A 20,907-nucleotide genomic window follows, 5' to 3' on the forward strand; every position below is an offset into this window, starting at 1 on the left:
CAGGGTATGGATCGCTTATGTATCCCTCAACCCTCCTGTCCCCTTCTTTCATGTCTTGTCAAGCCGAGGGTAGCGCCATGGTTGGCCCTGGATTTGCTTTGTAGAATTACAGACTACAGCCATCTCTTCCCAAACAAGTGATTTATTGTACCAAAGGCTGGATGCTGAGGGGTTTTCCGACGCAGTTCAGGGGCCAAAGGTTCCTACCACGACCCTGAAACATCAGGGCAGACAGCAGAGCTCCTGCTGTCCCAGTGAAGGTGTTTTGAATGGTAGTGGATGAGTGGCGCTGGGCTGGAGAGCATCTGTGGCTCCCAACTTACGCCTTGGCTTCTCCCACCCACTTTTCTCAGCAGGGAGGAGTTACTTTTACCACAGCGATCCTTCCCGCTGCCCAGCCCCTGGGTGCTGGGTGGGTGCTCAGGAGCCCGGCAGGCCAGGGGCTCAGGGTGCTGCCTGGCAGAGGGTGCAGCTTGCGGGGACGTAGAAGCCCTGCAGCACCCCTCTGATGACAGTGTCAGGGAGCAGGTCTGCAAAGAAAGGAGAGAGCTGGAGCAGCTTTGTTTCCCTCCCAGGCCCCATTAAAGGGAAAACACATTCTGGGGGGCTCAAAAGAGCCTTTTTCCCTTGCAGGCTTTGAGGACCTGCACCCATGCTCCTGCTTCTTACTGGTGGCTGGTGGCTGCACATACGGGTCGGTGCAGAAGCTGACCACAGGCCGCTGGGAGGGCAGGCAGACGGCGCTGCTATGGGAGAGGGGATATCAGTGCCTGGTGAAGGGTCCTGCTTCCACCCCAGATCACCCAGCTGCGTACCAGCCCCCCACCTGTCCCCATCATCCTCAACCCTGTGTCTTGGGGTGCTTAACGCAGGTGAGGGGAACATCCTGGAACCACACAAGACAAACTGGGTGCTTGCAGAGCACGTCAAGATGAGAGCGTATCTACGCACAGGGGGCTGCTGGTCTTGGGGTCCTGCTGGCAACGCCGCACCTTCAGGAAGTCCAGCACGTCCTGGGGCAGCTCCTCGTTGTCGTACAGGACACCCTGCCATGCATGTGGGGGAGATCAGCACCCCCAAAACCACATCCCAAAAATCCCCAAAACCACCACCTCCTGGCAACTTACCTGGATGTAAAGCTCCAGGCCCTGCCGGCGCTGCTCCAGCACTTTGGGCATCCAGTTGGGGACATGGCGTGGGGGGAAGTCGGGGACCTTGCATGTCTTCTTGATCTAGGGTAGAGCCCGGGGGCACATCATGACAGCATGGACCATGGAGGAGGATGGGGAGGCTGGTCCCCTCCCCATGTGCCCTCATGGTGCCGGGGGTCTCACCTGCTTGTGCAGTGCCTGGAACTCGCTGTAGCGCTTCACCACCGTGTGCCGCCGGCCATTGCACATCACCTCCACCCTGAACACCTGTGCCATGGGTCAGCCACTGCACCCTCCGTCCTCATCGTCTTCCCAGGGGAGGCAGGGGCCTCCAACTCACCTGCCCCACCTGGGGAGGGCACTTGTGGTGCCTCCAACCCCACTGCACAGGACAGGCAACCATACCCACTTGCTGGGGTAGACAGACACCAACCTCCCCGCCACCCTGCCCCCCCACCTTACCCCCCCCCACCCCCGGCCCGGGGCCAATGGGGACACCATGAGAGCAGGCAGGACCCCAGGAGCAGCTGGGATCCTCCGTCGGGGGAGGCAGGCAGAACCTTCCAGTCCCTGGGGTTGTGGACATCCCAACCCCAGGGCCCGCCCTGGGGTGGGCAGGGACCATCAACCCACCTTTGGAGGGACACCAGGGAAGGGCACGGGGGAACCTCCAACTACTGGGGCAGAGGGGCGACAACCCACCCTGCCCCAAGGCAGGTGAGGACTCCTTGGGACCAGTCATAGACCTCCACTCCCTCCATAATCCCCACCCCCCCCATCAGAGCAGGTGGGGGCACTCCAGGGTAGGCTGGGACCTCTGGGGACAGGCAGGGGCCTCCAACCCCCAGGGAAAAGTGGGACCAGTATCACATGGAGCAAATGGGGACACCTGGGGCAGCCAGGGGCAAACACCACCGCCCTGCCCCCAGAGGACCCACCTAGGCCAAGGACAACCGCCCCCGCCCCCAAGGATAGCAGTGTGTTGTCACCATTTCGTGAGCGCAGCACCCAGACACACCCACACAGCACACACACACCCCCCCCCCCCCACAAACCCCTCTCCCTCACCACCCATCTGCCCCCCCCGAGTGAGACAGGGACCTCCACCCCGGGCAGGCAGTGGACCCTCTCCCGCCCACCCCCGCCACAAGGGAACCCCCAGACCAGGGACACCAAGCCCCCATCCCCATTTCCTGGGCCCACAGTGAGCCCCCAGTTTTCAAGTCTAGAGGGGCTCCAGGCAGCAAACCCCTAAAGACAGACAGTGGGGGGCACACCCCTGGGGCAGATGGGGGTATCTGGGGTGGGGGGAGCAGGGACACCACCCCACACCCCCCTCCGGTGTCCCCTTGGAGGGCAGAGTGTGCGCCCCCTCACTCCTGCATTCCCCTCCCCCCCCACAGCCCAGCAGGGACCCATGGGAGCAGGCAGAGACCCCCTGTCTGCCCTGGGGTATGCAGTGATCTCCTGGGCACTCTTGGGAACCTCCAACCCAAAGGACAGATGGGACCCTCCCCCCTCAACCTTTCAAGGGTAGAGAGTCTCCCCCAGGCAGGGACCCCTTGGGGGATGTGAGGACCCTACCAGGTGCTTGAGGCCTGCAAACCCCCGGGAAGAGGGAGACAGCCCCACACCCCACCCTGTGGCAGTGGGGACCCACTGGGGACACTCACGCTCCCCCCCCAGGCAAAGAGGAACCCTGGGGCAAATTGGGGTGGTGGTGGGGAGATGGGACCCCCCAGGGTTTGATGGGGATCCCCCAATTCCTGGGGCTAATGGGGACACCCTCCCCCGGACAGGGAGACCCACCCGTTTCAAGTACAGAGGGTGCCCCTGGCAGGGACCTGGGGCAGAGCGAGCCCTCCAACCCCTGGAGCAGGTGGGGATCCCTGGGGACACTTGGGAACCTCTAACCCCGGGCCAGAGGGGCACACCTTCCCACCCCCACCCCGCTACACACACACGCCCCCGGGGCAGGTGGGGGAACTTGTGGACCTCTGATCCCCAGGGCAGGTGGGGACACCCCAGGGCAGACAGCGACTCCCCACCCACGGGTGCCAGACGGGACCCGCAGACCAGGGCCCCCCCCTTTCAAAGGCAAAGGGTCTGTCCCCCCCACCGGCAGGGACCCCTGGGGACAGGCAGGGACTCCCACTCCCGGGGCATGTGGGGACACTTGGGGTCCTCCAACCCCCGGGATAAGAGAGTGACAACCCCCATCCACCCTCCATGGGCATGTGGGGAGCCCCCGGGGGCAGCCAAACCTCCCTCCTCTCTGCCGCAAGAGTGGTGGGACCCCCCACACCAGCCCTCTCCGGCCCGGGGGCGCCCCTCACCGTGTGCGCCCTGTTGGGGCTGCGCGCCGCCGCCGGGGGCTCCGCCGCCGGGATGGAGACGGCGATCATCGCCCGCCGCCGCCGCCGCCGCCCGGGGCCGCCGGGGGGAGCCGGGGCGGCCGCGGGACTTCGCGCCGCCGTAACCTCCCGCAGGCTCCGCGACCGGGGTCAGCCCCGCTCCGGGCCAGCCGCAGCCCCTGGGCACCGGTGACGGGGAGGACCCCAATACCAGCCCCAGAGCACCCCAAGGAAGGGACCTGCAGCCCCCAAGCTGCAGCACGCGTGGGGGCGGGCACCTGCAGGTACCACAGGGATTCTGCTCGACAGGGACAAGGGGAAAGGAAAGTGGGAAGTCAGCACAAGCTGCCTTTTCCTTTTTTTTTTTTTTTTTTTTAAGGCAGAAGAAGGGATTTGAGTTTTGTTAAAACCCACAGCTGGGGTCCTGGGGGTCTGAAGGAGCAAGACCGGCCCCTTGGCCATGGAGGACCCCAGCCCCCCAAAGGCTCCACACTGGCTTGTTGGGGGCCAGGTCCCCCAACAAACCACAGGGAAGGGGGCTACTACACAGCCCCGCTGAGCTCAGATCCTAAAAACAGCCATCCCCAGGGCTCGTGCTTGGAGCAAGGCAGAAAGCCAGACCTTAATCAGGAGCCAGGGCAGTGGCCAAGGTCACCCACATCCCACTCACAACAAGAGGCTCTGCTGCTTCCCTCCATCTGCAGGACGTGGCCGTTACCCCTCCCCTCTCCACCCCACGAAGAGACAGAGCCTGTTTGCCCTGATAGAAGTTTTATTACAGAATTTTAGTGGCACTGCAAGAGTGAGATAGTCATTAGAGCCCTAAAACCCAGCCTGAAAAATATACATTTTACATATATCCTTAACCCCCTGCTGCAGGTCTGGTCTTAAAGCAGGAAACTAGTTTCTCTTCAGTAAGAAAATATATGTTGCTAAATGAAAAATATACAGTTAGAAGAGTTACTGGCTCACAAGCTGCTTGTCTGGGGGTTAAACCTCTACCAGCTCCAGAGTGTTTAACTAGGGTTTGTTCATGTGTAAAAGAGGAGGTATAGTGTATTTAAAAAAAAAAAAGGCAAAGTTCAGGTACACTCATTTGCTCGGTCCAGTTAAGAAATGGCCTTGGCTTCAGGTAGGAATGCTTCCCAGTACTTCACCAGCTGCAGAGAGGAGAGAGGGAGAGAGTCAGGAGCCTGCGGGTGCTTTGCCAGCATGGATCAAGCCCAGAGTGAGTCAAGAAGCATTTTGTGGGGGAAGAAGCCCCTCCACAGGGCACAAACCCCCACAAAAAGGCATCAAGGGCAATGCAATGCTTGTATTTTGTCCTGCTCCAGCCTGGTGCAGGGGGCAGGGGTCCATGCTTGAGCAGGGTACAGACTTGCACTGCTGAGCTTTGAGAGGCAAAACCACAGCAGGAGCTGGGGCTACTCACCTGTTGCTGAGAGTTTAGTAACATCTCAAGGTATTTAGTGACGTGGTTTCTGAAGTCCTTGGATTTCTCTTTCTGCAGGAGATGGGTGCAGGAGTGAGCAGAAAGCTAAACAAACCACCAAAACCCTCCAGCTTTTGGGAGGAAGAAGGACAAACCACCAGGATTTTCCTGTTCCTCCTGGGACTCCATTGGACGATCTCAGCTGCCCACACGAAGTGGCCAGCATGAGATGCTGAGGGTGAAGCTCAACGCTGGCCACAGCCTGATGGCTCAGAGGATCTTTGCCCACCCAACCTCATTTTAATGGATATGCTTCTCCACACAGAAGCACCCTCTTAGCCAAGAGATCAGCTCTGCCCATGGTAGTGATGCCTCAACTCACACGTACCCGGGTTTACAAATACTGCCAACCACTGCACCGGGAGCAGGGTCAGGAGCCAAGGCAGGCTGTAGGTGAACTGCTAGCCCGGGCTGGTGTTCCCAGCCAAGGCACATCAAGGGCAACCAGCTGCAGCTGAAGGGTTGCATGCCAAGGGCTGGGCCAAACATACCTCAAACCGTATCACTTCCTTGCGGATGACAGCAGAAATCCGTTCAAAGTCCCTTTCGTACTGTGTCACACGAGACTCCCACTGTAGAGAGAGGAAGCATGCTGTTTCCAGGGGTGGGGCTGGTGAAGAAGCTCTCGCTCCCCTCTGCAAGCGGTTTCGTAGCCACGACTGTTCACATGAGAGGCGCTGCCAGGGCAAAGCCTAGCATTTCTGTTCCTTGCCCTACTCACTGCTCAGCAGCAGAGCATGGAAGGAAGGAGCTGAGCAGAGACCCCAGATCCTCATCCCCTACCTCCAAGATCTCCTCTTTGGCCTGCTGCAGCTTGTCAGGTTTGTTGGCCCAGAGCAGCCTGGCCTCCATCTCCCTCTTCTTCTGCAGCATGGTCTGGGCATCCTGCCACCGCTGCCAGGTCTTCATGCGCTGGTCAAAGGCTCCCTGAAAAGAAAGAGCAGAGACTGAGCTCTGCTCTGCCTCTGCTACCACACCAGTAGCAGCAGGCAGCTGCAAGGAGCTCCACTGACAGCAACAACACCACCTTTGGCAAGGGGGGCATCAACTAACAGCAGAGCTGCTTCACCAGTCGGGTCCTGAACCCATCTCAGTGTAATCAAAGCCGAGCCAGAACATGGACGTGCTCTCCTAACAGAGGAGCCCAGGAGCAACATCAAGCAACTCGTGCTTCAGAAGCAGCTTTGAGACCTTCCTCCCTAGGGGCTGGCAGCACAGGATTTGCCCACCTGCTCTAGGGTTTGGCAGGACAGTCATTGGAAAAGCCCCAGTTCAGCATAAGTCTGGACAAGCCCCAGGCCACCTTCTGAACTGGTGGCATCCTAAGTGTGACGACTAGTCTGTCCTCAAGCTCTGCTGCCTGCTCATTTCAGTCCTGCTGTCAAGAGCAGCCAGTGTGAGGAGCTACCCTTGCCTGTCCCACACTGGATCTCCACCATGAGCTCCTGCAGAGCCAATTCCTTACAGCTCCTGCGGACCGCACAGTATGCTCCACCAGCAGCTTGCAGACATATACCAGGAGGCCACATGATTTCAGTAGGCCTGCAAATCACCAGCCTAAGCAAGGAAGACCCATGAGACTTCTGAATGCATCCAGCCAGGTCATGGGGAAGAGCTAGAAAAACAGAAAGTGGTGTCTGATAGCCTGGTCAGGACAGAGCAGCCAAAAAGCAGGTCATGTCTGAGGCAACACTAGGGCTCCTTGCCAGAACATCCCAGATTAGTCTTATTACCCTGAGCACTATCAGAGATCTTGGTCCTGCTCTCCACCGCACCTCCCAGTACAGGCTGACAGACCAACGAGGCTTGTGCCTACTCGTTAGGCTGTGTTCTGGCCTCTCTAGCCTCCAGAAACAACTGCTTGGAGACAGGACAAACTTGGAGCAGGAACGAGTCAGCCTAACCAGCCTTGCAGCTCTCTTGAGACTGGTTTCTTTCAGCCTCCAGCAAGGCCAATGCCCCAGGCAGGCTGCAGAGACTGGAAGACTCAAGCTCTTCCCCAGCAGGCACTTGGCAGATTTGCAACACTCAGATCATGGGTTACCTGCTCACAGATTCCACAGTAGACACAGCCTCCACCTCTGGAAGGGTTGAGCCCACCTACAAGCCACATCTCGCCCTGGAGAACAGCAGCACAGCCAGGCCTCGCTTACTCTACTTTTCCGATCTAACCACTCCCACACATGCACAACTGGACACACAGCAAGTTCACCCTCTGCCTGGAGAGGTCAGAGGCACACCATACCCTGTGCTTGAACTTGGAAGACCAGCTGCCTCCTGGCACACCTACACCTAAGATCGGCGCTAGGAACAGCAGCATAGTCTATAGCTTGCCCCAAAGGAGTGCTTACCCTTACAACTGAGAGGAGGCGGATGTAATCTCCCAGGAGCTCGGCCAGAAGGAAGAAGTCATTGTTAGCCTGTTCCTGATGCAGCTGTTCAATCTTCTCTTCCACCTCAGCCAGCTGGGACAGTGCTCGGGAGAGGGCCGTGTTGTCCTCTGAGCTCCCCAGCATGGCCAGACTCTTTGCAAACTGGGCTGTATTCAATGCTAGCTCTAGTGAACAGAATAAGAGAGACAACTGACAGGCCACACTACACCGGGTGCTCTGCAAGTAAAGCCCCAGCCTAGAGTTCAGCCCAAGGAGCTGCTTTTCTGTAGCCCCAGGAGATGTCAGCTGGAAAAGCCAGTGCTGCCTTGGTCAGAGCTGGCAGCTTCTGCAGTGCAGCAGAAGAGCATTTAGGCGACTCCAGCCAGGGAGGAGAAGGGAAGCAGCAGAGTGGGAGGATGGGCACAGCTTTGTAGAAGTCAGCCAAAACATGCAGAGGAAGAAAAACCATCCCTGCTCCCTGCCAGAGGACAGCTTAGAATTAGTAATAAGATCAGCGCTGCTCAGATTTGCTACGGCAGCCTTCATCCTGCGGGACACTGCTTCTCTTCAACACCATCATCCTAAACTTGCAGGGCTGGACAGAAGAGGTGGGATTACTGTTTTACTTCTGTCTCCCATGACGAAGAGACCAAGACTCCTTTATAGTAAGGAAGCACCATCATATCTTCTCAGAAGCGCCTCCTAGGACACCTGCGTGCTGGTGACCTCCAGTCAGACACTACACAAGGCTTAACTGTTACAGGCCAAGCTAGAGAGCAAGTGGTACCAAGCTTGTTACCTTTCCTGTGGTTCACTAGTGTTTCAACAACAGCATGCAACTTCCGCAGCCGCTGGTCCTCGCACTCCACCTCCTGCAGCTTCTCCTCAAACCACTGAAATGGGTAAACCCAGAGCTGATTCCCACAGACAGTATCACTGCAGGGCTGCGCAGCTTTTCCTTGCATCTCACACCCAAAGCGTGAGCCGGGGAGCACACACAGCTCTGGAGCAAGGGCAAGAACAGCCCAGAGGTGTCCAGATACTTACTATGTCTGATTCATTCATCTTGATGGTCATTTTACTGACAGCATCCGTAGCTTTGTTGAACATCTTCAGTATTCCTGCTCCACTCAGGGTCTGGGTGCCTACTGCTCTTGGTAGCTATGAAGAAATAGAAAAGTTTGCTTCACCAGGAGGTAAAAGCAGCTTGGCAAGCAGCCACCACAGCAGCATCGTTCTCCCATATGAGTCCCTGAGCAGCAGAGTTTCTGGCTCACAGCTACTGCCAGACACTGCCCAAACAGTGGCATAGCCTGTATGGCATTTCAAATAATGGGACCGAAATGGTTTTCAAACAAATGAGGAGTTCCTAAACACTACACTCTATCTGGGGTCTACCCATTCTGCTTGGCCAAGGTAATACAGATCTGTAAGAACTGGCCATGCTACTTGAATCCCTGATCTGAGGGCTGCCCAAGGTGCTACAGGTCACACAGGCATGCAGAAGTGCTTTGGAGCATCTCTCCAAAAGCCAGCAGCAGCTTGTGCTGCTGGGGGACACTGGAGTAGAGCAGTGTTGGGATGCCAGGAAATACTCTACACCAGCCACAACTATTTTCCAGACAGAGCTGTATCTGCTCAAAGTGACATGTTTACACAATGTCCTGTATCTGCTCCTACATCAGAGCCCTCCAGCCAGCATTAGTGCTGGAATCACTTAGGCTAGGGTTTCCCCAGGGCTCAGTCTCTTTGAGGCTCTGACTTCTCCACATCAGGTGCATGGTTGGGCATGGTCATGCTCTCCTGGGAGGAGCAAGGACCACACCAGCCAGCTCTCCCTTGACATCTAAGCATCAGACCAAGCCAGCACAGGACGCCCCTCACCTGCAAACAGTGGTCTACACTCCTGTCATGGATTTCTGACAACACAGACTACCCATGCTCTCAGTGTGTGCCCCACCATGATGTAAGCAAGCTAGGCCAGAGCTCGTTATGAGCATACAGTGCTTAGACAAGCACTGACACACAGAAGAGTCCTGTTCTTGTCATCACTGGTTAAGAGCTCTTACAGGGTTCTGCTACTTCTTGCTGAGCTTTGAAGCATCGTGCCTTGCTAACTGCCTGTGTACCACTTCCTTCTGTACTTCCAAGGTACTTGTAGGTACATTATTTCACACTACTGACCTCCTCCTTTTCCAAAAACTCCCTGACGTCTGGATCCTGCAGCATTGTTGGATGGCTGACGACCCTTCGTAGGTACCTGCAGAGCAGAACAGACCAAGAGTCACTTTAGCTGTAGCAAATCTGGCTCTGAGCCATAACAGCAAGCTGCAACACGCCTGTTTTTTGAAATGGCAGTTCAGTAGCTGGAAGTCAGGCCCAATAAGCTGTTCTCATCCACCCACCAGGAGTCCAACCTCCCTGTGGACTCTAGTGAGATCAGACTGCAAGACCAGACCTTTGATTAATACTTGCCACAGCAAGAAAGTTACTTAATAATGCCAAGTGATCAAGATCCAGCCTTATATCTTGAACAACGACACTTTTAACAGATCTTTCAGAAGCTGGAGATCAACATTCTGGTGGTCAACACAGGTGGCATGGCAGAGCAAAGACCACTGGTGGATGTGTAGTTAGGGTGCAAGTTAGACAGAAATAGAGTTGTTTCTCACCTGATCTGCACTGTTTGTACCATTAATTAAAAATACATATTTTGGGGCTCCTGAGACAGCTCAGTTCTCTCCCTGCCATGTCAGTGGAATTTGGCCAGGTTTAGACCAAACACCATCAGGGGCTTTGGAAGCAGATTATTTTACAGAGTCAAAGCAACTCTCTGCAGTTGCAACTCTTCAGCAGCTTCCAGGTTCGCTGCAAACCTAGAAGCAGATGGCTTTTCTCATGTAAGGAGGAGAGTGCAGCCAGCCTGACCTTTCAGAGGTCCCTTGCTTGGTTCAGGCACGGGAGGTTAGCTGTTGGGGTCTGTACCTCTCTAGAGCAGCCCGTCTTTTTTCTAGGAACTCTGCAGAGGAGGAGTCTTCCTTCCCAACTTTCACTTTGGTCATTCCTAGCACAGAAGGAAGACACAATTAATGAGCTGCTTCAAACTCAACATGAGGTAGCATGGCTTGTTACAAAGTACAGGCTATCAGGGTGACAGTAGAAGAGAGGCATTTTGCAATAAGAATTAGACCTTGCACAAGCAAGAGCTACTTGGAAATTTAAAATCTGCTTATACCCAACATCTAGCAGAAGTCAACATCCAGAAAAGAGACAAAGCAATGCCAGGCAAGACTGGAAGGGTTACAGGTCTAGACTCAAGTGAACAGCAATTCAGTGACAGCGCAGAGGACAAGGTTTTACTCTATGTCAAGCAGACACAGAGGCATCTATGAACTCAAAGACAGATTTAAGCCCAGAGCTCCAAGAATGGAGCCAGCAGAATTTTGTCTGTGCCACAGAACCCAGATTATTTTCCACACCTGCTTCCCATGGCTTCCCTCTCAGCTTTGAGACTGCAGGCAGGCCTGTCCTTCAGGCACAAAGCTCGCCATCAGAAGGACCAGCTAGAGTGCTCTGCACCTCCACCACTCACCTATGAGACTCTTCTCAGGCGGTGGAGGAACGATGAACCCATTTTGGGCATGCTTCTCCGACAACTTCTCATAGAGACCCAGAAAGTCACTGAACCTCCTTTTCACTGAAAATTGCTTGCTCCTGAACATTGGCATGCTCGTCTGGGGGAAAGAGACGAGACTTTGATCAGACTCACCCAGGGAAGCTTGCCCCTGCATGCACAGCCTTGCTAGCTCTATCTACCATCACTTCTGGGGATGAAGGAGGAGAGCTTGAGCTCTGCAAGACATGAGGAATGAACAGAGCAAGCTCCGGCCTAGGTTTTCACCAAGTTACCTCCTAGCAGTTCTCCTTGGACTGAGCAGCAGTATTAATGCCACTAAACAACAGAGCAGCTGTTACCATGGCCACATGCTACTTGGTAAGCCCTGCCCATTGCCTAATGCCATCACCCCTACTCCCCACAGGAACAGAGACCGCTGTCAGGTCAGACTTTATCACCTTAAGACTACAGGGGCCATCAGTGGCTTTTGACTGCGGTTGCAGAGCAGGAGTGGAGACTAACAAGTCCCCTAGTCCCCTTCACACACCATCTGCTTCAGACCACAGGATGCCTGTAGTCCAGGAGCTGCTGTACAGACAGCTAGGAACAACCTTTTGCAGAGCTCAGAGCAACACCCCAAAGCTCCAGGCAGGGCAGTAGCTGCAGAAAGCTCGATTTCTTTGGACTAGCCCAGGAGAGCAGGTCTTGACATGAAACTAGCTATAGCAGCAGCTCTTCAGCTAAAGAGAGCTCAGATCAGCTTAATCTGCTGCAACCATCAGCACAGAACCACTAGCAGCAGCCCCAGTGTCAGGGGCTCTCCCAAACATATGTCATTGCTGCTGCTCACTCCAATGCTGAGCACCAGTATCAGCCAGGAATGCACTGGGGAAAAGAAAAATAAAGAGATAGCCTCCTTTCAAACAGGTTCAAAACCTATTTCTCAGCTAGGCTCATCCTTTGATCTGTATGAGTAGATTATAACTCATGAATCCATGTAACAAGGCATTCTGACCTCCTGTCTATTTAGGTCACCACTGGCTGGGCTAAGAAAGGACAGTCCAGCTGTCTTCAAGCGTGGAAAAATAATGACACCCTGTCTCAGGAGCAACGAGTTAGACGTACCTGTGTTGACACTTTGTAGGCTACATACGCATTCATGCCATCCCCTACAGAAAGCGGAAACAAGGCATTAATATCACAAGATCAGCACTTTCCACTATACCTGAATGCAAAGCACAAGGCTCCTGCAATCTTCTTGCCTTTGCCTGCTTCAGCAATTCCAATCTCCGATCTGATGGAGCCCCAGATCTTTGCACAGAACTGCAGGCAGCGCCTCACTGCAGGACCCTGGACCCCCGCCCACTAGGCATTTCCCCGACCTGACTCCTTAGCCCTCCTTTTACTTCCTAAGGGAGCCAACACTGACAATCAGGCACTTGTTACCCTGACAGCATTTGGGCTGACTCCACACATCTGCTCAGCACGCAACAATTTGGTGGCTGTACAGCACATGAAGCAGTCTATTCAGAAGATGCAAGTCAGACGGCCTCTGGCTGCATGTGGTTGGATTCTGAAACACCACAGGCAGTTTTCTCCAGCTAACACAGAAATCCCCTTGTTTGGCAAAGGGAGTGTTTACCTGGCTGAAGGGTATCTGCAGAAGTCTGATGCCACCCCTGCTATACCTCTGATTTCCAAGTCAGTGCACCTCTCAACTCCAGAAATCATGAGTCACAGAGTGAGAAGAAGTTGCCACGCATGAGGCTGCTCCACTGGCTGGGATCAGATGTTACCTGGGGTTCCCTGCACCCCAGGGTCAGCTACATAGCTGGCCGAGTTCCTCTGACTCCCACTTTCAACAGAGAGAAACCCTCTTGCTTCTCAGTTTGAAGCCACAGCTGCTAGGGAAGGTACCAGAGCATGGAATAATATACTCAGTTTTAGGTTAATGCAGTTTTGCCTCCCCCCTGCCACCTACACACAAGACAGTGCTGTCTGGAGGTCAAGTCAAACTGGTCACCACAGTTCCAGACACCAAGCTCTGCTACTGCAAGCATCACATTTCACCCTCCCAAAAAACCTACTCCCAGCTCCCTGCCTTTGAGGTCCCTGGCTTTCCAGAACCTGCTTTTGCCTTGGTTGTTTGCAGCCTAGGCATTTTGCTTTGTGTAGCTTCATTTCTTCTAGATGTTAGGAGTCTTGGAGAAGTTACTCTGGAATCAAGTTTGCACTGGCAGAGACAGTTTGAAAGCTGGAGCTGTGGAACATGGAGGTGATAGCTGGATTCCATCCTGTTGCCAAGCCTAGCTTGTCTAACTGTGCTTCACCATGCAACCCAACAGGGTATTAACTCACCAACTTTCTCTGGGTCACTCACTCCTACAGTCAGCTCAAATTTGTCCTCCTGTTCCTCTTCTTCCAGCTGTTTGGAGTATGCACACAAGGACAGCAAGTTAAAATGAGAAAGCCAAGCTTCAATCCACCCCAAACCATGAAGTCCCATACATTACAGGGAGCTTGTCACATTGCCAAGCTGCCTTTGGCTCTTCAGTCTGGCCAAGGCCATTCTATAAAGCCCTCAAGCTTCTCACTTGTGTCCGGGCTACATGTTCCAAGGATCCCAAATTGGATTTGTCTTTACAACACTGCTGTTGGCACAGACCGATGTGCAAACTGCTCAGCCCCAAGGTAAAACTATACAGAGCCCAGCCTCAGCTCTGCACAAGATAGTTCCCTTTGGGCTCTTTTACATCACAATATTGGTTCTCATCTGAAACAGTAAGAGATACCGAACCTATGCAGAAGGTAAGTTGTACTGTGTAGGCACACAGGGATGGACAGCCAGGATAGCAACAGGCAGACCCAGTCCAAATGGATCTTTCCACCACACCCTGCTTTACTAGGTGGCTATTACAGCAGTACTGCCTCTGACAGACCACAGAGGCTTCAGGCTTGCTTAGAGAGCATCGCAGTTAGTGGAATGGTATTAAAGGACTGGGCAAAGCAGAGCTGAGACTGGCCTCAAACTGTGTTTGATCTAGGAACCTGAAGTTGACAGCTTATCGATTCGCTGATCAGCTCAGCATCCTGGCCTAGTTCTGCATTGCTCCTTCACTTAAGCAAGCCTGAAGCCAGCCTCAGACACTACTGACAGCACTGCAGAGTCCATCCTCATGAGCTCAGGGGTGCTTGGGGCAGAAAAGAAGCACTTTCTTTGCGTTCAGAATAGTTTCAGGCTCTCTACAGGAGAAAACCCAGATTCAGGACCTGATTAATGGGGCTTGGCAACCAGACTACAAGTTCCACTTAAGGACCCTGTGCTCTCATGTCACCCGGGAGACTATTTCTCTTAAGAACATGGACAAAAACAACTACACCGCTTGCCCCATCTGCAGCAATACAGCGTGCTAGAGCTCTGAGGCAGAGCTCAGACTGTCAGCTGATATCTCAGCTTTGGAAGCAGTCTACACCACCACACGAGCAAGAATGCTGTCAGGCCGACCCAAACCCCACTTCAGCAGCATCAGTCCCACACTGATGACCTGAGACACAATCCAGGGCATCCAATATGGCAATTACATCAATTGCATCATATAAGATGCATGTTTACAACTAAGTAAACAGATAGGTTCCTGCCAATTACAGTCTGAAACCAGCAGGACAAGTTGGAAAGCTCAGAGCAATTCTCACCTCCTCATAGCTCTTTGGAGGGTTTCTAGAAGAGCTTGCAGTTACTTCTAATGAGGGGGCAGGATTGGATGCTTTGGCCAGCTCCTTCTGGTTGTTTTGCGTGCTGTCTAGAGACAACTCTACAGTGGCATCTGTCAAGATAAGTTTGCAAGGGTCAGCCTCTCTACTTTGCGTTTCTGGAAAGGCAATTTCAATATTCTCAGAGAGGTTCATGGGATCTAGGGAGCAACAATAGTCTTAATTAGCAAAAAATCCATAGGGAGGACACCTGCAAGCATTGGGAAGAGCACGACTTAATGCATCTTCACTGCAGTTCAGAGCATTTGATCAATCCTGCTGGAGAACATCAAGTTAATCCAATTAATTTCTTATTCTAGGAGGAGCCAGACTTCACCTCCTTGCTGCGTGCTAGAGGAGCTGCAAACTAGAACAGCTGAAGCCAAGCTAGATTTTTACACAGCACATAGGGTAGCATGGAAGCTAGGCTCCTTCCCAGTACACTTCTCCACACAGAAGTTAAAGCTTTCATCTGTTAGCAGTTGTCTCAGAACTAATTCTCAGATGCCTCTGCCAGAGGCTGAGGAAGGTCTGACCCTCCTCTTTTCCCCCTACTGAGGGCTGCTATGTCTCCTGTTCCTTCGGAATAGCCACGTCTCAACAAGAGATGCATCCTTCACCTGCATGGAGGGAGGATAAGGTGAAGAACAAAAGTCTTAACTCCAGAAGGACACTTACTGCCTTACAGTTAAAGGCAACAAAACTAAAGCAAACCCCATTTTAATCCTCTTCAGCTTCCAAACAGTTAATCCTGCCACATGATTATGCTAGACACCTGGAGGAAGCTTCTCCCACCTTCCCAAACACACCAGACCTCAGTGTTTCCAGAGCAGACTGGAACACAAGTCTGAGATAAGGCCCTGTCCAGAAATATCCATGACCCACGTGTCATGCTTAAAAGCAGATCGCTCCAGGCTTAGAGTTCAAAAAGCCCCAGCAAACACCCAGTAGATACAGACTCACCTGCAAATAAGTCCTGATCATCTTGCGCTACACGAACCCCATTCTCTTTGGAGGTGCTGCTCACAGGGAGAAGAGATTCCCTTTTTGGTGCCGCGGGCTTGCTCTGTAAGAGAATTAAAAGCACATAAACAAGAGGTTATTTACACTGAGGAATGAAGGCTGGAGGACCAAACAGATCACCTTCCTAGCCGCTGCCACACAGGATCACTACTATGAATCTCATGTGAGCACAGTGGCCAGAGGATACCACAGACTGCTTCCCTTCCACCCACCCTGAGCAGTACAATCTCTGCCAGAAAAGGCTATACCAAAGCATCTGAGCCATTAAGGACACTGAGTGTCTCACAAAACTTCAGAGCCGGTACTGACGCTGAGTTTTGGCTAGCAGGTCACTGGGTTGTACCAGCCCATAGGCCAAGCGTCACAGCCCCAGCCCTTCAGCTACAGGTGTCAGGAGCAGTAGGCAGTCGAGTGCTCCAGTTCACAACACCTAAAATGCACCTGGCCACACCACTTCCAGGTAGCCACTTGCACACCAGCACTAAGACCGCATCAAGGCGGGTGGGCAGCACCAGGGAGCCTCCTGCACTCAATTATAGCAAGCTGAGCACGCTGCTGACAGGAGATCCCTTAGGAAAGCCAAGATGTCACCACTGGCAGCAGAGACCCATGGTGATTTGCTTGCCTGAAGGCAGGACACTGGGGACCACAGGAGCCTTGTAAGCAGCTTAACTTGTGCTAGCAGCTAAACCACCACCACAAGCCAAGCTCCCCTTCCCCAGAGGGCTGATTAGAGCCCACACAAAGGTAGCTGGGCCGTGCTTTAATGCAGCCAGAGCAGCTCATGGACTTCACTGCCCCAGCACTGCTGGGAGCCAGCTTCGTGGAGCCACTCCACTCCCTCCTACAACACCCCTCACAGCAGAGACAAGGCTGCTACAGCTGGACTAAAGTTGTGCATGGCTCTCAGTGTTTTGTAAAGCGATGCTGGCAAAGTCTTGCACACCATGATTTGTGACCAAAAGCTCATGCTTCCTACATATGGCTCAGCCAGGACAAGCCACCCCGAAGGCCAGGACTTAAAACACAGCTGACCCTGCCACAGCAAACAGCCTGTGGCACACAGCTTCCCCAGAGGACCGTCCCAGCTACTGGGAGCAGGCCTGGGGACAAGGTGAAAGCCAACCGGAGAGCTTGTACACCAACCAGTCCACCACACCAGAAGGCAGAGCCATTTCTGCGTTCCTGCTGCAGGCAAGCACTACGGACACCAGTCTCACAAATCATCCCTCATTTTGCAGGCAGACAAGCAAGTATAAGTTACTCCAAGGAAGAATTGGACAGCAAGTGCTATTCTTTGATGTCTTAACAGGGAACAGAACAGGTCTTTGACGGCCAGTAAATGGAGCACTATTAGCAGCGACTCCAAAACAATAGGCTCCTTGGCACTTTCTTCAGCAAGGAAACATCATCGGTTCCCACTGCTCCTGAAGGAGTAATGCAGTGCTAATGCAGCACCTGTTTGAGGTGGGCCCAATCCTTTGGGTACATAAAACATCAGTGTCATTTGATGGCAAGTCCTCCTGCATTTTAGGATGTTTTCCTGGAGCAGAAAGCTGGGACTGCTAACAGTTACAGGCAGGAGCTACATTTGCTAATGACAGAGAGTGGGGAACAGGAACACCCCCACAGGATCCTCCAGACAGACCTCCAGCTGATGGACAAGCCAACAAGAGGGCTGCTAACACCACTGTGACCTACATCAGGGACATTTCTAGCAGGTCTCATTCAGATCCACTGCTTCTGCAGGAGCTCTTCAAGCTGGTAAAGAAAGCCCCACTCTGTATGGACAAGGCAAGGTGGGCTCTGAAGTTTCCCTGATGAGTCCTTTTCTGCATTTGAGAGCTGGGAGACTATCTACTTTTCTACTGTGACTGGGCTCTCAGTTTGCCTCAAATTTAGTTTCTAAGACCATGAAAATACCACACCCTGTTCCTACTTCTCCATCTGCTACTACAGAAGAGTTATGGTTTCTTTTCAATCAGCCCGTGACACAACGCTCACCATCTCAGAGGCCTGATTTAGCACACTCTGACCATCAGGCGTGCAGGTAGAAGCTCCCTAGGTCCTCCAGTGCAAGCACGATGCCTACTGCAGGGAAGCGGACCTTGGGTCAGAAACACTGGCACTTGAGGGCATTCTTAGAGAGGCCTGTGATCACACAGCGATCCAATCTTTGTCAACAGATTGATGAGGTCCAGCTTTGGTTATATTTGTGTCTGGCCCAAAAGCTTCTTTGCTGGCTACTGTATGATAGCTAAGTGCTGTCAAGCCACCTGACTGCCAGCAGCTGGGTTGATCTGCCTTGCCAGCTCAACTCTCCTGTTTCACAGAAAATGTTTTGCTAACGCTCAAGGGCAGCCAGACAAGCAAAGCCACCGGGTTGCACAGAAGAACAAAGTATTAGTTATGACAGTTGCTTCAACAACACTACTAAGCACCTGATAAGCTGCTTTAGCTTAACAGATTCCAATTTCAGTGAAGGGACACTTTCTTTGCATGAAAGCCCACAGCAGTTGGCACTTGCCCATTCTGGTAGGCTGCCTCTACCACAAAGCAACAAGCCACACACTACCTCTTCCAGTTCTTCAGTGAAGAAAGATCCCGAGAAGTTCAAGACCATCACCATGTCCTGGTGGCAGCCAGAGGCACCAGCATCTTCCTCTTGCAAGGCCAGGGTTACACTTTCCTGTGTTATTTTCAAAGCATATGACTCTGCTGCTCTGCTATGCCCAGACCAATGTGAGAGCTCACGCTCATGCAAGGCAGAATCTATCCACATGTCCCCAGCTCTGCCTTGTTCCCTGCTGCTAAACCATGAACAGAAGACATCCTGCTGCTGAGCGAGCATGGCTCAAGAAGCTCCTGACCTGATGCTGCCCTGGTGTCCATCAGAAGTGGGACCGAGACAGCTCCAGCTCTGTGCTGGTGGCAGAAGAAGCTTGGCCAGGCCAGCTCCATTCCCAGCAGCAGGCAGGTTCGCATGTTCATGGCCATGGTCTCCTGCTGGAGGCCTCCCTGTGCCCAGCTCAGGGAAAATATCAGGACTGGGAAACTGCAGACAGGAGAAGGTTTCTGGAGAGCTTTCTGCCAGAGATGCTGGCAGAAGCAGGCAGGCTGAAAAAAGCAGGCAGAAGCCACAGCGTCAGCCCTTGCAGGGGACAACATGACAAGCCTCAGCTCACAGAGCTTAGGAAATCAGCCCCAGTGCCTGCAGCCTTCAAGCAACCAGCCTACTAAAGGAGCCTCTGCAGCTCGTCTAGCAGAGATCCTTGCTCAGTGCAGACGCCAAACCCAAGAACCTGAGGCCAGCAACTGACTGGGGCGGGGTTCGGCCTGGGAAAGTACCAGCCAGTGTTTAGACTCCCCTCCGGTCTACTGATCACTGTCTGGAGCAAATGCTGGTGCAGCTGGCCAAAGCTGGCATGAGTTAATGCCAACAGCCTTCAACAATCAGGGATTCACACATAGAAGACTACTGAAAGCAAGAAGAGGCACCAAAATCCTCCACCACTTGCATCTCCACCTTCCGCAGCAAATTCCTGTAGCAACACAGTGCCCTGGTTTGCTGAACAAGTACCACCAAAGCTTCCTAGACCCTCCTGCAGCCAGTTGTGCCAGTACAAGGCAAGGGAGGTCACCAAGGCGACCCTCCTCATCATGAGCAGGGGACATCAGATGCCTCCTGTCATCTCACCCCCACTGCACGGAGGGGTTCATCCCCAGTGCCAAACTGAAGACAGCAAGCAGCACACCAGCACCCTCTAGATGTTGAAGGGACAAAACCTGACATTGGGGGAAGGAAGACTGGGCTTTTTCCTATGAAGTCTCACAAGCAACACAGCAAAGAGGCTGAGTGATGGCCACCAGCAAGTTTCAAACCAGCAAGGCTGCCTGCTCGTGAGTTACTCTGACACTGATCTGGAGGGCTATTGAGCAGTGCAGACACCTGCCCTGAGCGCCATGCCCAAGCCATGCAGGGACATCCTGATGCTGCTGGGCAACTTCTAGATGCTTGGACTCTGCAAGAATTGACAGGTTATAACCCTGGGGGAACAGAGAGAGCCCATCACGAGCCATTTTGCAGTCTCACAACCAACAGAACCGCCTGCTCCCCCAGGGCCCACTCCCCGACCCCCAGGCACCCACCTAGCCCGCCCCTACGGCGCCCCCCTCCACAGCCACCCGAGGCCCTTGAGGTGCTCTCCGGGAAGGAGGAGTCGCCGAGCTCCCGGCAGGAACAAGCGCCATGGGGCATCACACACAACCCTTTTATTTTTTAAGGTTTTGGGGGTTCCCCCCCTTTTTTTAACCAAAACCGGAGGATGCCGCGCCGCTGCCTGCGGGCACCGGGCCGCCCCTCAGAAAAGGGCCCACCCGCAGGCATCGCCGGGCCCGGCTCCGCGGCTCCTTCTTCACAGCTGCACCCACGCCGGCCCTACCCCTAGGCCGGGCCTAACTCCGAGGGGCGCTCCCCGTCCCCCGCCACCGCGGCCCGCACTCACGGTGCCGGTGAAAATGTCCTCGCCCTCCGTGTCGCTGTCGGCCGGCCCCGGTGCGTCGCTGTCGCCGCCGTAGGGCTCGGGGAAGGGCGGCGGGAGGCGCTCGGCGGGGGACGGGGAGCGGGAGCCGCGGGCACCGCCCGACGCCATGTCCGCGCTGCCGCCGCCGCCGCCGCCGCTTCCGCCTGCGACAGCCGCGCCGGAAACCGCCGCCGCCGCCTTAACTCGCCGGGGCGGGGCCGGAGGGACGAGCGGCCTCCGATTGGGCGGTGCCTCCGCCCGCCCCCGCTAGGAGAGCCAATAAGCGCCACCGTTTTCCTCCGCTGAGAGGGGTCGCTCCGTCCTCATGGAGGCGGCCGTCCCATGCGAGACGGTTGTGGTCCTCTCAGACGCCCCCAGCCAGCCTTAGACCCCTCAGCACCCCAGCCAAGATGGCCGTGGTCTACCCAATGCTGCAAGATGGCCACGGTCCCCTCAACAGCACAACTGAGGTGGTCACGGTCCCATCAATGTCCCAGTCAAGATGGCCATGGTCCCCTCCACTGAGGGGAGTCAAGTGAGACCCAACACCCCAAATGAGATGTCCATCAACCCCTCGATGCACTAACCCAGACACCATAATGCCTTTGATGTCCCAGCCAAGATGG

General features: G+C 54.3%; 2 protein-coding genes across 3 annotated transcripts; both read right to left on the minus strand.

Annotated features, from left to right (window-relative positions):
- Positions 1-128: 128 nt before the first annotated feature.
- SNX22 (sorting nexin 22) lies at positions 129-3,651 on the minus strand. Of its 2 annotated transcripts, none has more exons than XM_075099747.1 (6): positions 3,488-3,640; positions 1,335-1,418; positions 1,128-1,232; positions 952-1,046; positions 670-743; positions 129-530 (listed from the first exon to the last, which is right to left on the minus strand). In XM_075099747.1, the coding sequence occupies exons 1-6, from the start codon at positions 3,554-3,556 to the stop codon at positions 445-447; spliced, it is 513 nt and encodes a 170-aa protein (XP_074955848.1). In that variant the 5' UTR covers positions 3,557-3,640; the 3' UTR covers positions 129-444. The 2 variants fall into 2 exon arrangements, with proteins under 2 accessions (XP_074955848.1, XP_074955849.1); XM_075099748.1 differs by having other exon boundaries at positions 313-530; positions 670-746; positions 3,488-3,651.
- A 608-nt stretch (positions 3,652-4,259) lies between these two features.
- Positions 4,260-20,492, minus strand: SNX1 (sorting nexin 1). The gene is made up of 15 exons (XM_075099739.1): positions 20,264-20,492; positions 15,699-15,801; positions 14,679-14,809; positions 13,344-13,410; positions 12,111-12,154; positions 10,962-11,103; positions 10,355-10,433; positions 9,554-9,629; positions 8,417-8,530; positions 8,169-8,262; positions 7,349-7,554; positions 5,781-5,924; positions 5,489-5,569; positions 4,938-5,009; positions 4,260-4,665 (listed from the first exon to the last, which is right to left on the minus strand). Exons 1-15 carry the CDS (start codon positions 20,408-20,410, stop codon positions 4,615-4,617), a joined length of 1,551 nt encoding a protein of 516 aa, XP_074955840.1. The 5' UTR covers positions 20,411-20,492; the 3' UTR covers positions 4,260-4,614.
- Positions 20,493-20,907: the final 415 nt, after the last annotated feature.

The sequence above is a fragment of the Phalacrocorax aristotelis genome, chromosome 7 (genome assembly GCF_949628215.1).
Source record: "Phalacrocorax aristotelis chromosome 7, bGulAri2.1, whole genome shotgun sequence".
NCBI classification, from domain to species: Eukaryota; Metazoa; Chordata; class Aves; order Suliformes; family Phalacrocoracidae; genus Phalacrocorax; species Phalacrocorax aristotelis.